The sequence below is a fragment of the Pinus tabuliformis genome, chromosome 9 (assembly GCF_031772625.1).
Source record: "Pinus tabuliformis cultivar Carrire ecotype Pingquan chromosome 9, CPIR1, whole genome shotgun sequence".
Taxonomy (NCBI): Eukaryota; Viridiplantae; Streptophyta; class Pinopsida; order Pinales; family Pinaceae; genus Pinus; species Pinus tabuliformis.
In genome coordinates, this window is record NC_142307.1 from 1,574,333,616 (window position 1) to 1,574,345,590 (window position 11,975).

Here is an 11,975-nt window from a genome sequence, read left to right on the forward strand (position 1 = left end):
AAAAATAAGTTAAATGAGAAGAATTCATATAAAAAAGTCATTATCTAAAATAGTATCAAATAGAACCATCGTAAACAAGTCGAGTGTGTTTAGTGGAAGGAACCAAATATACCTTGGGAAAAATACAAGTCCAATACATGGTGTCCTACCCTATAATTAGAATGAATAACAACAAATTAAGAAGAAGAAATTATAGCATTATTTAAAAATTGAACAAATTGTTGATTTTATTTTACCAAGTTTACATGAAACATGTGTTTTGGAGTTAAGTTTTACATTGTGTATTTGTTTGTCTTTGGTTTTGCTGCTTTTTGATGCATAATGTAACATGTTTTCTATGTGTGAAAGCATAATCACAAGCTTCAAACAAGTTAACAAGCTTTAGCTAGGATGTTTAGAAGTTGTATTCTCCACCTAGATTTGAATCTTGCTTTTGACATGTGCTCCTTGTGGGCTATTTGACTCTGCAAGGAACCATTTCATGTGGATGGGGCCAAGAACAATCCTTGGGTGACTTTGATGGATTAGATTATGACTAGTCAGCCACATAGCCAAGAATTGACTCCACAAATATGCTGATACATATTATTTTTTCAAATAGATCGTGGAGTAAACACTGCAAGAAAAATGAGCAATAGGAAAAGGTCAAATAAAGCCCTATCTTAGCTTTACACATACATTTAACCAGTTAGAAGAACATTTACATGAGTAATAGATGAATCAGCTTACATAACCTTATTGGAAGTGCCATGCCCATAATCTTGATGAATAACAGATATGCAAGGTGGCATGTAAGAAAAATGGAGTTCAAAATAAGAGAACATGATCTGATGCGGTGCTTTGTCTTACCTTATAACACCATGCATAGCAAAAACAACATAGTCAACATCAACAGATTTATTTAAATGACTTTAAGCTAGAATATTTGGTAGTGGAAACATGAGAATGAGGAGTGGGACTGCTTAACTTTTATCATGATTCCATAGATCTATGTTATCTGAATGGGAATATTAGAAAGAAAAAATAATTATTTTAATGCTTCTTAAAATTTATAGGAAACATGTTAATCACACTTTACAGGTCACTTGGGGCCTTATTTTCAGATTGTATGTTGAATCTCGGTTCTATGTTGAATTTCAATTTTGTTATATGACGGGAGGGATAACTCTAATTGTCTCATTTTTCAGGGTGAAGCTTCCCTCTGGAGCTAAGAAGATTGTGCCAAGTGGTTGTAGAGCTATGATTGGTCAAGTTGATGGAGGTGGAAGAACAAAAAAACCAATGCTTAAGGCTCACAATGCATACCACAAATACAGGGTCAAAAGAAACTGTTGGCCCAAGGTTCGTGGTGTGGCGATGAATCGAGTTGGGCATCCTCATGGTGGAGGTAATCATCAACGTATTGGTCATGCTAGTACTGTACGTTGGGATGCACCACCAGGGAAAAATGTTGGGCTTATTGCTACCAGAAGACCCTGTGGATGCATTGGGTGTTATCTTATTCTGAACAACCATTTCATATATTTTCTGGCTAATTATGAACTCAAAATTCTGTTTTATTTCATTTTAATATTGCATGCCTGAATCCTTTATATATAGCAGAAGCATGGCCCATGTCAATCTCTAGTTGTTCCTCTGGGGCTTAGCCTTATGTCTTTCTAACTTTCATGTTCTAGATGTGTAATCCCAAAGAGGTTGCATCAGAAGAGTACAATGAGTTTTACAAGAAGGCATTCAATGAATTTCTAGATCCTTTGACATACACTCACTTCACAACCGAGGTATGGCCTTTTGGATAGATGTACAGAGATCTTTAATAAAGAAAATTTCTTCTTTTGGTTCACGTAATCGGTGTATGAAAGATTATTACAACAAATTGCCCCATACTGTCTGAATTCAGGGTGAAGTAGAGTTTAGAAGTGTCCTTTACATCCCTGGTATGGCTCCCCTCAGCACTGAGGATATAATGCATCCAAAGACTAAGAGCATTCGTCTATATGTCAAGCGTGTTTTTATTTCTGATGACTTTAATGGTGAATTGGTAAGTTGTATTGATTGTCTTTTTTGCAACTACTTCACTCCTGGAATGTTTCCTCCAAAAATTATAGTCTCATTTGAGGGTATCTGGTGCTTATGTTGAACAAAATATGTTCTACCTGTATGTAGTTTCCACGCTAGCTGAGCTTTGTTAAAGGTGTTTTCGATTCAAATGATCTTCTTCTTAATGTCTCCAGGGAGATCCTTCAAGAAAGCCGCATTGTAAGTTCCTCATTCACACCTTCCTTTTCAAATATGCCATTGTATGACGTTAAATTATAAGATTTAATATGCAGTTCAGTTGGTACTTTTTTGAATAATATTGATATGCAAGCATTAATATGAGCTTCTATGTTGGAAATATTTTGGTTTCCAAGTATTTCGTGGGTTTAAAGAAGAAAAATATGGATTGTGTCTTTATGTTTGATTTAGTTGTAGATGGTAAATGTTTTGTTCTGGAGCTAGGTAGGGATTTTATATTGCTGTTACATCAAGTCATATGCCATTTGAAGTTTCAACGAGTCTAACTACAAGATATTGTGATTATTTGCTTTCATGTCTTTAGCAGTAGTAAATGTTTGATGCAATGGCATTTCGGTTGAACATTTGTCTAATTAAGTTTAGTTGTGACTAAATCCTTGAATGTGCATGTCAGGTTCGTATAATGAAGATGCGTCTTGTACAGAAGACATTTGATATGATTCAGGGCATTGTGCAAAGTGAGAATAAAGATGTAAGTCCACAACCTGTAAATTTAGAGGAAAGTTATTAACCGTGTCATGGCCCAAGAAATATTGTTATGCTATCCTACTTTCCACCTTAAATTCAATGTGAGGTTCTCATTAAACACTATCTATTTGAATGGAGTTATGTTTCATAGATTAGTAGAATCCAGTTAATATCTATGCCATAATTTGAGTTGTTTATAGATTCCTTACATCTTTATGTTCCTGAACTTTCTTCTCAGAAATGGAAATCATGTTTTGTGACAGCAATGTTGATTGATTCTTGTCAGCTTAATGAAATTGAAGTATTATTGCATTGTCTTTTGTCATATTCTTTGATGTTGATTGAGTGAATGCGTTTTGAAGCTTCTGTAAAAGGAATTTACATTATTTTGGATTATTAATGCAGGATTACAAGAACTTCTGGGAGAACTTTGGAAAGTATATCAAATTGGGCTGTATCGAAGACTCAAATAATCATAAACGGATTGCTCCTCTTTTACGGTTCTTCTCATCCATGCATGAGGAGATGATTAGCTTGGATGATTATATTGAAAACATGACTGAAAAACAAAATGGTATTTTTTATATTGCTTCAGATAGCATTAAAAGTGCCAGGAGTGCACCATTTTTGGAAAAAAAAATTCAGAAGGATATTGAGGTATGATTTTACTTTTCCACATAAATGACTTATATATTTCATGTACCTTGATAGTACATACAAAGTGACAACTGCATTGTACTGTGTTGCTTTACAGGTCCTCTATCTCGTAGACCCAATTGATGAGGTCGCTATTAAAAATCTTCAGACATACAAAGACAAAAAATTTGTTGATATTAGAAAAGAAGACCTGGACCTAGGTAAGTAATTTGTATGTTGTATTGATATACTTGATGATGGAACACAATAACTAGAGTCTGGGAAGTTCTATACAGTCTGTCTCATTCTGAAGAAGCATGCCAATGAATGTGGTAGAAAATTATCCATGAATAAGAGCAACTCTCTGACCATCAGTTGCAGAAGAAACATGACCCTAAATGAAGCAAAATTTGTCAATTTCATTTCTGACATCAGAGAAAACTATGTTTTGTACATCTTGAGTGGGCCTAATAGTTGATAACATGTGCTTCCTTGTAAGAGGTCACAAGTTCAAAGTCAAACCACAGGGGGTTAGAGTATGTACACCTCAGTAGACTTTAGCAGTCAAATCACTGCATGGAGATGGGTCACTTGTCCCACAAACAAGGGGGTTTCATACATCTTAAAATTAGATTATTATTATAATTTTCATCCTCTGCTTTCGAGTGATCATTATTTTTGCTTGCAAGTAGATCTATTATTTTCAGAGGAGAACAGACATGCATGTCTAGATTGGATGTTTTGAGTACAAAATTGTTGTCTTTTTTATATTTTCAAAGAGAACAGGCATGCATGTCTGGATTGGATATTTTTAGAACAAAATTGCTGTCTTTTTTATTTTAAATCTTTTTTTTGTTCTTGTCCACATTTATTCATATGGTCTAAGTCCTATGTTTTGTCTGATTGAGTACGTGTTATGAAAAATATTGAACTTCAAAAGAAGTGAGCTTGGTTTTATCTTTTCTTCTGTGTGCTTGCATGCCCACATCACATGCTCACAGGTATCTTCATGTCCTCTTTGGGCACCAATGGCTCACTATTTCTTGCAGCAGAATTTATTCTTACCTGCAGACAAAGGTTGTGTAAGAGTCCTTGGTGTCCAGTGCAACATTCTTCATTGTTGGGACCTTGTACCATGTCCTCAGCAACAAACCTGCAATGGTTGGTCAGTACATAACCAAGGCGTACACATACATGCAGAACCTCTATCATATGAACATACATCATTTACACATCCTATCCCTAGCTGTTCTGACCAATGAAGAGGCTTGCTTTCACACAAATACAAACACAGTTTCACTCAGAAATATTTCTTTCTTTTCTCTAATACACATATCATATCCTCATGCACACATATTGATCACTGATATTCCCCCTCTTGGCCTCTCAATGCACATTCAAGCATCTGGCTCTCAGTAGGAACATTCATAGGTATTACAGGGAGAAATATGTTGTTGTTATTGATATGCATATAATTACTAATACTATCGATTTGTTGTGTGTCTGAGCACTCTCTTCCTCCATGGAGTATACTATTTAACACCTCTATTATACTTCATGCACTCAATCCCTCTTCAGAGGCATCACAACCTTTATTATTATCCTTGTACAACTATCTCTAAAATTTTTGGAGACTGTGCTAGGCCAATGACAATGGCAGGCAGTGGTCTTTGCCTTTGCAGCCTCTTTTGTCTTTTAACCTCTTTTGTTTGTGTTGCCGCAAAATCTATCAGGCCTTGGAGAGGGGTACCCTACAAGGAATGCACTAGACTAAGTGACAACAATAGTGTGGCGGCCCATTGTCACCACAACCAAAACTCCCTGCTCATTATGGATTTTCACCAATGGGAGGAGTCCCTATATATAATAAGTCACCTAATAGGTGTTCTAAGCTTGGAGGTGTAAGGTGACAAAGAGGCCTCCAAGGGAAAGGCACAATTTAGGCATAAGGCATCAAGAGGAAGAAGTTCGCTTTCCTTGAAAAGGCCAAATTAGGGCAACATAAGACCTAGGGTTTGATTTTTTTAGGTTGAGAGTTGGGATGACTAAAGGTCAAGATGCCAAGAAAGGGCTTCCTACAACATATTCCAACAAGGTTAAGGCACACGAAACCCTCAAGAGGCCCCCAAGTTGAAGCTATAACTAAAATAGGGTTTACACTAGGGAAAATATCTAGGGTAAGGGAGATTATTCATAAAAATAGAATGAATGCCCACCAAGGGGAATGATTTTGTGGCAACCACTCAACCCTCGATGTTTAGACTTTCCATGACCAAAATTCCCTCTCCTTGTCACTGAGAGCCCTAGTTGGTTGCTTGGCCATTCAGAGGACCAAGATAGGTAAGAGAGAGAAAGTAAACTTAATGGATGAAAATTGACTTTATCACCAAATAAGGATGGGCGATGCCTAGTCCTAGTGTTGATGGAGTGTATGGATTCATTAGGTTGGCTAAAACTTGTAAAGGAGTAAGGATATTTTGATGCCCTAACATCATAACCCTAAGTATTTTCTTTATGTGGGACCAAAATTCACTTGGGAGAGCTAATGTAAGATCACCAAGGGGCTTTCCATTCACATATCATACAATGAGTAATGCATGCAATAATATGAATTAGCATCCACAAAGTTGATACTAAACAAAATTAAGGCACAATATTTAATCTAGATCACTGATTTATTCTATATATTAGACATGAAATCAATTTTTTTCAATAAAAGAGCACTTGCAAGACAATATGCATGTACAATCCAATCATTGATCCAAGGCAACTTCTCCAAAGACAAGAATATAGCTCCAATACAAAGTATTCTCCATAGATCACATCTCTCCAATAGGAAAAGAGGCTCAAATTCTCAAGTAGAGACGCTGAATTCACAAGTGATGATGATGACAAATGAAAAAATCCTTTCCTTTATTTATATCAAGAGGACAAGTATAATTTTTAGTCTAAAAGCCCCTAAAAGACAAGTAAAATCATAATGATGCATTGGGTTACAAGTCAACCCATATAGCTTAGACAATAAAGCAAATGAGAGCCCACATGTGTGAGCAGTGAGGCCTCAAAAGGCTGGTGTCATCCAATAAATGAGCTCCATGTGGCATGCGTTGAGGCTTTTGGGTGGCAAGTGTGGTGTAAAAGCCTTTAAAAATCATTATTTGAATGTTTTCCCTCAAATATCCATCAATATCACTCTGCGGTTCCTAGAATTATCATTTGAGGGTTGGCATTTTGATATTCTTTTTATTTTATTTTGTGGCCATGATATGCTCTTTCTTTTTCTTTTAGCTACATCAACCTCTTAGGGTAAAGTTTCGGGCCCAACCTAGGTATGTAGATGTATGGGTGTCAAATCCCAGAAAACTAAGGGTCAATGGAACCTGAAGAATGGAGGTGGAACATGGGCTTGTAATGTAAGATGAAAAGTGGAAAGTATGGAATAGGGATAAATGGAACAATGTTATCTCAATCAACCCCACCTATACCCATTGGGCCATTAGGGGAGGCCCCATTGGACTAAGATCAAAGATTAACCCCCCCCATTTAAGGTGAGGGAACAAGATCACAGTCAAATCCCCTCTTTCTTCCAGGTCATCCCACAATACATATAAAATGCCCAAATACAAACAAGAATAAGCACCAAATTGCAAAATGAATAAATTAGCCTTTGATTGGAAGCAAACCTTCGCTCATGTGTTTTCGTTGGATGGGTGAGAATGTATATGACTAATGCAAGTGGTGGGGATACAATGGCAGATTGTCAGCTAGTGGTGGCTGTTAGTGGCTACATGGTTGGTCGGATGGATGTGAAGATTGGGAGAATTTTTTTCTCCTATAGGGGCACCCACTTTGGTGGGTAATGTTAGTTTTTGTAGCATCGGATGGTGTTCTAGTCTCTGAAGTTGTCAGAGAGGCTAAGAAACACTAGGACTCCATAACCCAGAAAAAGTTTTAGGAAAATCCACCTAGAAGTGCCTTAATTAAGTTAATTAATCAGTAATTAAATTTTTCCTAAGTCTTAGGGAAAATGATTAATTAACAGTAATTAATTCAGGAAGGTGAGATTTTTCTAGAAACTCACATTGATCGACTAGGAAATAATCTTAGTCATTGATTAAGTTTTAATCTTGGCCGTTGGAGTCCCAACTAGAGATTATAGGAAGAAGTCGATGGGTAAATGGAGGAATACACTTGAGATTGATTTCCTTGGGTAGTTTGACTTTCTAGAGAGCAACAATTGTTTGCTAGTAGAGTTCGAGTCAAAGAAGGGAAGCAGGGACAGAGAGAGGTAAAGACAGTGAGTTCGGAGGAAACTTTATAGATCCTGAGAGTAGCTTGCAGAGACGCAGAGATAGCCACAGAGAGGATGACACAAGTGCTGCGCATACGTCTCTAGAGGGAAATTCAATTTAGCTAGAGGAAGGGTCGTTGCAAGTGCTAGTGGCCGAAAGAAATTCCAAAGGGCCAAGCCAGAGGCTTCCAGACCAATGACAATCAGTTAGAAACTAATCGGAGGTAGTTCCAGGCCAGCAAGTTTCAGGCATGCGTAGAGTTGGTGTAGGGCCTGTGCAGAGGCGTTGGAGAGCTAGTTCGATTGGCTTGATTGAGCCAGGATTGCTTGTGGGGATGAAAAAATTTCCTCACAATATTTTTACCAACATTTTTCTTTGTAGCATTAGCAAATTTCAACATCGAGTTGTACTCGAAATTTCTCACTGTTGCTTAATAATAAAAACCTTCCGCTGCTGCACCGGTTTTCCCAAGTTGGGTTTTTCTGGGGACTTTTGTCGAAAAATAACGATGTTATAATTGTGTATGTTAGTATTTTCTCAGTTTCCAGTTTATCTTCCACAATGTTTAATTTTGTGAAGATTGCAGTGTGATTAATTCGTTGTTACCGTAGCAATAAACTACTAAAGTGATTAACAATTAGAAGAATTAATTTTGGTTGCCGCAATAGAATTTCAGTTGTGAAATTTTCGTAGGTAATAGCTTGTAGAGTGGAATTTCTTTTATCTTTGTCTCCCTCGTCGCATCTGGTTTTGTGTAACTATTGAAATGACTCATGGAAGTTTTCCTTATTACCTCTATGACTCCTTTGTGCTCAGTTACCTAAAAAAGATGGTGGTACAGGACATAGAGAATGAATTTGGTACTGGTTGGTCGGTTAAGAAGATAAAATTGCAAATGTTGCTCAACAGTAAGAGGTTTCGTTGCAACCAAACAAGAAAAATTAAAAAAATGCCTCAAGATCAAACACTGAAACAAAGACCATTTGACATACCTTTTAAATTATGGAAAGAACTTGTAAAATCATATGAGAAGTTGGATGCACAAAGAAAGGTCCGTGATGAAAGCATTCAGGGATTGAATTTTTCATTAAACGTTATTTAGAATGTATTAATACTTATAAGTATCTTAAACGTGTATTTGTGTGAAAATAAATTGAATTGGTTTATGTTTAAGGACAAGGCATCCAAGGCGAGGTTAACCAAGACAAAAGTCACTCATCGTAGTGGCCAGAAAGGTTTAAAAGCACTGATAACAACCTTTGTAAGTATATTAAACATTTGATATTTTTTTAATAAAATTTGTACTAGAAGAAAGTCATTGTTATCTAATTTCTCCCTATTTACTGAATGGCAGGAACTAAAATATGGAAGACCTCCAAATCATTTGGAAAAGGAGGCACTGCAGCAAAAGAGATGGGTTGAATTTGTTGTTTGGATGGACTCTATGGTATGTAATCTTAGTTGGATTTCCAATATACTTTTGAACTGTATTTTCATTTTATTTTTTAGTACTATTAGATATTATATCTTACCTCATTTTATGGTTAGCATTGTATAACAAAAATATGCGTTGTGTTATGTAATTAATACTAACATGTAATATTGATTTTTTTGCCAGAATACTATAGGTAATGATTGCCAAGACGATGATCACGATGATGATCCAAACTATGCTCAACATATATCAGGAGATGATGAGGATGAGGATGATGGTGGTGAAGGAGGAGATGATGATGACAGTTGTGGTGTTGGTGATGATGTGGAAGAGACTAATGAGGATGGTCAAGATGATCATGAGGATGATCTTGGTGGTGGTAGCTAGGCATGCACATGCATTGTTTTTGATGAAGAAATTATTGTGTAGAATGACATTGTTATGTTTAGATGGGTGTTGTGAATTTACCCTATATCAATGAAACATTTTGATGTGATAATCATACGATGAGTTTGATTTGATTAAATATGATGATGATATTATTATTATTATATTTTTATTTGATTTATATATTGGAAAGTATCATCATTATTTTGATAGAGAATTATAATGTATGGTGATATTACCATCTTTGGATGTATGTTGTTAATTTATCATAGAATAATTATATTCATGAAATATTTTGATCTGTTAATCATATTTGAATTTTAGTTGTTTTGATTAAATATAATACTGATCTTATTAGTATTATGTTGCTATTTTATACATGTGTTGAAAATTGTCAATGAATCATTGTATATGATGACATTGTTATTTTCTTGGATGGATGTTGTCAATTTCCCTTAAATTTCTTTACAAATGATTTTGAATTGTGATATCTTCTTTAATGATATCTAGAAACTATGATACATTTCACTATGCAATTGAAATTAGTAAAATAAATCTATAAAGGCGGTCATATATGTAAAGAAAAATATACTCTGCATAAGAAGTCAAATGTGGATGTAACCATGGATGCAAAATTGAAAGTAAAATTGGATGTTAAACTAGGAATTAATACAAAATGCAAACAATGACATACAAAGTGTTTTAAACTAGAAGAGAAAAATTGTTCAATATTTGACACAAAGAAGGGAGCAAAACATGACATACAAAAGGATATCAAAGTGGGCAAAAACAAGGACACAAATGGACACCAAATTAGATGCAAAAAAAGAGAGACAACTAGATGTAAAATAAGATGCAAAGTTGAGTGCTAAAAAGAAGCAAAAAATGTTACAAATTAAGATGCCAAATGATGATGCAAATAATGGTTTAAATTTGGGATGCAAACTTGGGCGCAAAAAAGGAAAAAAAAAAGGATGTAAGAAAAGACATAAAACAAGATGCAAAATGGAGCTGAAAAAAGGTGAAACCAAGGATGCCATATTGGATGTAAAAAATGATGCATAATCAGATGCAAATTTAGGCTCAAACTTAGACACAAAATTATATACAAATGTGGACACAAAATGAGGCAAAAAAAGATGCAAATTTGGATGGTGAAAACGATGTAAAACTAGACACAAAAAAATACAAAATTGGATGAAAAAGTGGGCGTAAATAATGGTGCAACATTGGACACATAAGTAGACACAAAAAATGGTGCAAAAATGGGCATAAAAATAGCTCAAAATTGAATGCAAAAAATAATGCAAAACTTGGTGCAAAAACAAATACAAAAGTAGACGTAAAAAATGGCTTTAAATTGAATGTACCATTAGACACAAAATAAGATGCAAAGGTGGACACAACACATGACTCAACATAAGATGCAAATATAAATGCAAATTTGGATGCTTAAAATGATGTAACATTGGATGCAAGAAATGGTGTTAAAAACGATGCAAAATTGGATGCAACAAATGACGCAAAATATGGTGCAAAATGGGATGGGAAAAATGGAGACAAATCAAACGTAAAAGTGGACGTAAAAAATGGTCCAAAAAAAGATGCACAGATGGGGACAAAAATGGATGCAAAATTTGGTGCTAAATCAAATTCAACACATGGTGCAAAGATAGGCACCAAAGATGGTGCAAAAATAGGTACAAAACTAGAAGCAAAAACTAGTATAAGACTAGATGCAAACCCTGGCGTAAGACTATATGAAAAAACTGACACAAAATGGATGTAGAAAAAGACGTTAAATTGGATGCAAAATACGATGTAAACTTGATGCAAATGATGGCGCAAAAATGGAAGCAAAGAATGACACAAAATAGGAATCAAAAGACGATAAAAAATAGATGCAAAAAATGACACAAAACTAGAAGCAAAACCTATCATAAAATAAGATGCAAATCTTGGTTCAAAATTTGACGCAAAAAATGATGCATAGTTTGGTGTAAAAAATGATGCAAAATCTAGCGTGAAAAAGGATGCAAAATCAGGCGCCAAAAAGGACGCTTTAAAAATTGTACAATAGAGCCAGGTTTAGCGCCAAGTTGCTCATCACAATTACAAAAAAAATGCACTAAAATCTGGCGCAAAATCTGGCGCAAATCGCTGATTTTGTTGTAGTGATAGCAATATACAATGTTCTTTTATGGAGAATAGATTCAAATTTGATTCCAAATTTTTAAGGGCTTTCATTAGAATTTTAGGATTTTGTTTCTCACTTTATTTAAAATATATATATATTATATTAACACAATTATATTAGTGAATGTGATTGATATACAATCCATACAATTCCACTCTCACTATGTAAATAATCCATTTGAATCTCAATTGAATGAAACCAAAATCAAAACTTAATCCTAAATCAAAAAGTGTAACGAAGATGGCGGATGGAGTGGAATTCG

General features: G+C 35.1%; 1 protein-coding gene across 6 annotated transcripts; it reads left to right on the forward strand.

Moving 5' to 3' along the window:
- The first annotated feature begins 1,237 nt into the window (after positions 1–1,237).
- Positions 1,238–9,577, forward strand: LOC149154686 (heat shock protein 90-5, chloroplastic-like). 6 transcript variants are annotated; one of them, XR_016262827.1, is made up of 10 exons: positions 1,282–1,781; positions 1,901–2,041; positions 2,167–2,259; positions 2,693–2,770; positions 3,172–3,423; positions 3,521–3,623; positions 5,136–5,178; positions 8,898–8,955; positions 9,049–9,141; positions 9,313–9,577. XR_016262827.1 is itself a non-coding variant. In XM_089440539.1 (9 exons), the coding sequence occupies exons 5-8, from the start codon at positions 2,702–2,704 to the stop codon at positions 9,114–9,116; spliced, it is 492 nt and encodes a 163-aa protein (XP_089296665.1). In that variant the 5' UTR covers positions 1,238–1,387; positions 1,677–1,781; positions 1,901–2,041; positions 2,167–2,259; positions 2,693–2,701; the 3' UTR covers positions 9,117–9,141; positions 9,313–9,577. The 6 variants fall into 6 exon arrangements, 4 of the variants coding, with proteins under 4 accessions (XP_089296665.1, XP_089296668.1, XP_089296666.1 ...); XM_089440539.1 differs by lacking the exons at positions 5,136–5,178; positions 8,898–8,955 and having other exon boundaries at positions 1,238–1,387; positions 1,677–1,781; XR_016262826.1 differs by lacking the exon at positions 5,136–5,178 and having other exon boundaries at positions 1,296–1,781; positions 8,869–8,955.
- Positions 9,578–11,975: the final 2,398 nt, after the last annotated feature.